This window comes from Chaetura pelagica, unplaced genomic scaffold (assembly GCF_000747805.2).
Source record: "Chaetura pelagica isolate M959 unplaced genomic scaffold, ChaPel_1.0 scaffold814, whole genome shotgun sequence".
Lineage (NCBI taxonomy): Eukaryota > Metazoa > Chordata > Aves > Apodiformes > Apodidae > Chaetura > Chaetura pelagica.
Genome location: NW_009953182.1, coordinates 119,702 through 123,503, shown reverse-complemented (window position 1 = coordinate 123,503; position 3,802 = coordinate 119,702). Strand labels below are relative to the sequence as shown.

General features: G+C 44.1%; 1 protein-coding gene across 4 annotated transcripts in view; it reads left to right on the top strand.

The window, feature by feature from the left end:
- Positions 1-3,427, top strand: part of ANP32E (acidic (leucine-rich) nuclear phosphoprotein 32 family, member E) — a 7,432-nt gene extending 4,005 nt beyond the window's left edge. The window contains exons 5-6 of one of the 4 annotated variants that reach the window (XM_009997318.1): positions 937-991; positions 2,930-3,427. In XM_009997318.1, the coding sequence (XP_009995620.1) occupies positions 937-991; positions 2,930-2,997 (123 nt within the window). In that variant the 3' untranslated portion in view covers positions 2,998-3,427. Of the gene's footprint in view, positions 1-936; positions 1,004-2,929 lie in introns of all 4 variants that reach the window. The other 3 variants (XM_009997319.1, XM_009997317.1, XM_009997320.1) reach the window with 3 other exon arrangements.
- Positions 3,428-3,802: the final 375 nt, after the last annotated feature.

Sequence of the window (3,802 nt, the reverse complement as noted above, 5' to 3'; positions counted from 1 at the left end):
TGGAGTCCTGATTTCCCACTCTCCTTCAGCAGCCACAGGGGGCTCAGGAGTGAATCATTAATATATCCATATTCTCTGCATGATCATGGCTGGGAATTAGGTTTGGGAAGTTCCTTCTGATGCTGGTGCAACAAAACCAGACCCTGAGTTTGCATTTTTTGCACGTTTAGGTAAGAAAAGGAGCAGGCAGTGGCCAGGGTGAAGCTTGACAAGTTTTGGAAGAGTTCTTCCAGGCACCTCTTTATTTCCCCTGTGTTTTAGGGAATGAAATCATGTTCCATCCTAACTGCAGGGAATGAATCCAGTGTGGTTTTAAATTCCCAGGGTCTGAGGGCAGATGTGGGATGGGCTCTGTGATCTTTTCACATTGTCACTTGTTGCCAGTGTCTAAAATTTGATCAAGAGTAGATGGATTTGTCTTCAAGGCTGGATTTGGTGCCAGTAGGGCAGAGATCTTGGCCCACTGTTTAATTTCCTGGGGCTGCTGGTTGTTAATTGGTTGATATTTTTCAGCTATCAGCTTGAAAAGAAAATTAATGGGGATAAAAAAACCCAAACAACTTGATTCATTTGACACAGAAAGAGTCGTTTTGTGAAGATTTGAGTTGTTCTGTGTTTTCTTCCTTGGCCTTTCATGTTGAAGGGAGAAGTAAAACTCTTTGTCACCTCTGCTGTGGTGGCTTCTTCAGTTAAATTCAGTTGGATTTTGCAATTTTTGGGTTGGTTGAAGGTGATAAGTGGGAACAAGAAAGAAAGGAGGAACACTGAGCCAGATAAATGGGGCTGGCTGGGGTGGCTACAGGTGCCCAAGTGACAACAAATGCATGTTCTGTCACCTCTGGACACAGAGCCTGGCACTTCCAACCTCTCATTGAAGCAAAACTGAAACAAGCAGCAATTTTCAAAACCATTTCACCATTTTTTTTTTTTGCCAAGGATGAAGACGACGACGATGATTATGTCGAAGAAGGGGGCGACGAGGAGGAAGAAGGTGAGTTGTCAAGTTGTTTAAAATAAGCTGGGAGTCAATAATTTGCAGATTTGCCCTTGAAATTATTGTTGGGCTGGGTTGTTTCTGAAGGGACCTGGAGGTACTTTAGGCTTGGTTTAAGCAGGAGCAGGTAGAGAAGGAGCTGTGCAGTAGTTGATACTTTCTGTCCACTGGTGAAATAAACCTCAGGAAGAAATGACAGGTTTTCAAAGCCTTGTTGAAGCAGTTTCTAAAATGAAAGAGACTGTGTCTCCTACACAGTTAGAAATGTTAATTTTCCAGCATGGAGAGAGGAGGGACTCCTCTGCAGACCTTGCAAATGTTATTTACATAGATTTTAAAATACTTTGTTCCACTGGCAGAGCAGCAGTAGCTGCTTCATGTTCCCTTCCTCGAGCTGGAAGTGGCTCCTTGAGGACACTTTTCCACCTGGGAAGCAGCTCCTTACAGACCAGCTCAGCCCAGTGACCTGAGCTGCTGAGCTTCCCCCTTGATTTCTTCTATCTGATCTTTTTAATCAGTGGTTGATAATTTCATAAACGACTGGTTTGATGTCGAGACACATGAATAATAGCAAAAAAAAAAGGTGCCAGTGTGTGGGGTTGGTTCTGCTTTAAGAAGGTGCAGGGTGTCAAGTCACTGTACTTGGCTTTTCCAACTGTTAGGAATTCCAGCTCCATCTTTAAACTACCCCCAGCAGCCAAGTTTTGTGTTAATCCTGCAGCCTTGAGGTCTGTGGAAGATGTGGGCAAATCCTAGAATTCCCTCCACAACTAGTTGTGGCCCAGGGAAGTTGTGGAAGTGTTAATCTCATCCCTGGGGGTGTTGAAGGGCAGGTTGGATGGGGCTTGGAGCAGCCTGGGCTGCTGGGAGGTGTCCCTGCCCATGCAGGGGGTTGGATCTGGATGATCTTGAAGGTCCCTCCAACCCATTCCATAATAGTCCCCATCTCATCTGCACACCTGGCTTCATGGAGCAGGTTTTCCCCTTGGAATTCTGAAGCAGTCAGTGCTGGTTCTTGACTCTTTCCAAGTGCAGCCTTCAAAGCTATTAAGACAACAAAGCAGGCAGTCAGGATGGCTAATTAGCCAGGAAATGAGTGCTGGAAAAGCAATCTATTAATTGGCCAAGGTTGCATTTCATGGTTTCACCACAAGGGCGCAGAATCCACTGCCCGAGCTCTGCTCCTGGCTGAGATGTTGATGCAAGATGTTCCCATGAGTTTGTCACTGGGGAGAGGATGGAGCACGTTCCACTTGGTGGCTGTGGAAGCTGCTGGTGGTTGGGAAGCAGCTCCTAAAAACTAGAGAGAGAGAGAGAGAGGGGAAAAATGTCACTTCCATGTGGATGGGGCTTGGAGCAAGCTGGGCTGGTGGGAGGTGTCCCTGCCCATGGGGGGGGGTTGGATCCAGATGATCTTTAGATCATGGAATGGTTTGGGTTGGAAGGGACCTTAAAGATCACCCAGATGATCCATTCAATGATGTTAAAGGTGGCTGCTCCATCCCTGGAAGTGCTGAAGGATCTAATGTGGGGTTTGGAGCAGCCTGGGCTGGTGGGAGGTGTCCCTGCCCATGCAGGGGGTTGGATCTAGATGCTCTTGAAGGTCCCTCCAACCCAAACCATCCCATGATTTGCTTACTCCTCAAATATACATTAAGATAACGCTACGTAAGAGGTAACATAATGTAAAAAGGGGCTTTTTAAATAAACCCCATGATTGGTACCAACATCACATGCTCAGCTTGAGCTTAGTTGAAATATTTCCTACACAAATGGATCAGTTTAGGTTGCTCTGGGTTTGTTTTTGGGAGCCATGAGCAGCCCCAGGAGGTTCCAGCGACTGCAGCAACCAAGATGAACCCATTTCAGTGGGATTCCTGGCTGATGTGTGAGCAAGAAGGTAACAAGTTGTGTCCCTCCCTCTTTTTTCCTTAGCAGGGGGTGTCCGAGGGGAGAAGAGGAAACGAGACCCTGAAGATGAAGGTGAAGAAGAGGAGGATTAATTTGTTCTAGACACAAGTAGGACCAGACTCTCTCAGTTCCGGAACATGCAATAGTGATTATGCAGATCTGTATGTCTCCATGTACCATAGATGTCCCTACAGAAGAGAATATGTTAACTTTTTATAGGAGAAGTGTGGTTTTACTATCCTTGCCCCTTTTTATCATTCCAAATAAGATATAATAATAGCCTGTTTAGTGAACCTATATGTAGAAAACCAATTTTCAGCCCTATAATCACTGAAGCCATTGTCAAGTTTTCCTCCCTCCCCACCTCTAGATTTTTTTTGGAGCTCTTTAATTTTATACAAGCTTGCTGTGTTGGTTGTCATTAGCCCCAGAGTTAAAACACCCCTTTTCTCCTGGCTTTAATATTGTGAATTTCCTTCAAGATTTTAAAAGTTTTTATACTTCAAAAGCTGAACTCAAAAAAAAAAAAAAGAAAAAAATGAAAAAAAAATAATAATATTCCAGTCTCTTTTAAAGGAGATGTTGACTCAGTTTCCCGGGGATTCTATTTGAAATCAACAACCAGAAGACACCTTTATTTCAGCTTTTTTTTTTTTTTTCTAAAAAAGGTGACTCATGGATTATTTTTTTGGTGTGTTCCATTGTAAAGTCTCACTGGGTTTCAAGAAGATCTTTATTTTCCTGCTTGTTGGGGGGGTTTGCTGGAACTTTCACCTCCAGGAACACATCTCAGCAAACAGGGATGAACTTCCTCCAGAAGAATCACTTGCAGCAATTCATGAGAACAAATAATGTGTCTTTTGAAAGCAATTTTGCTCAGTTTTGGTTAAACTTGCA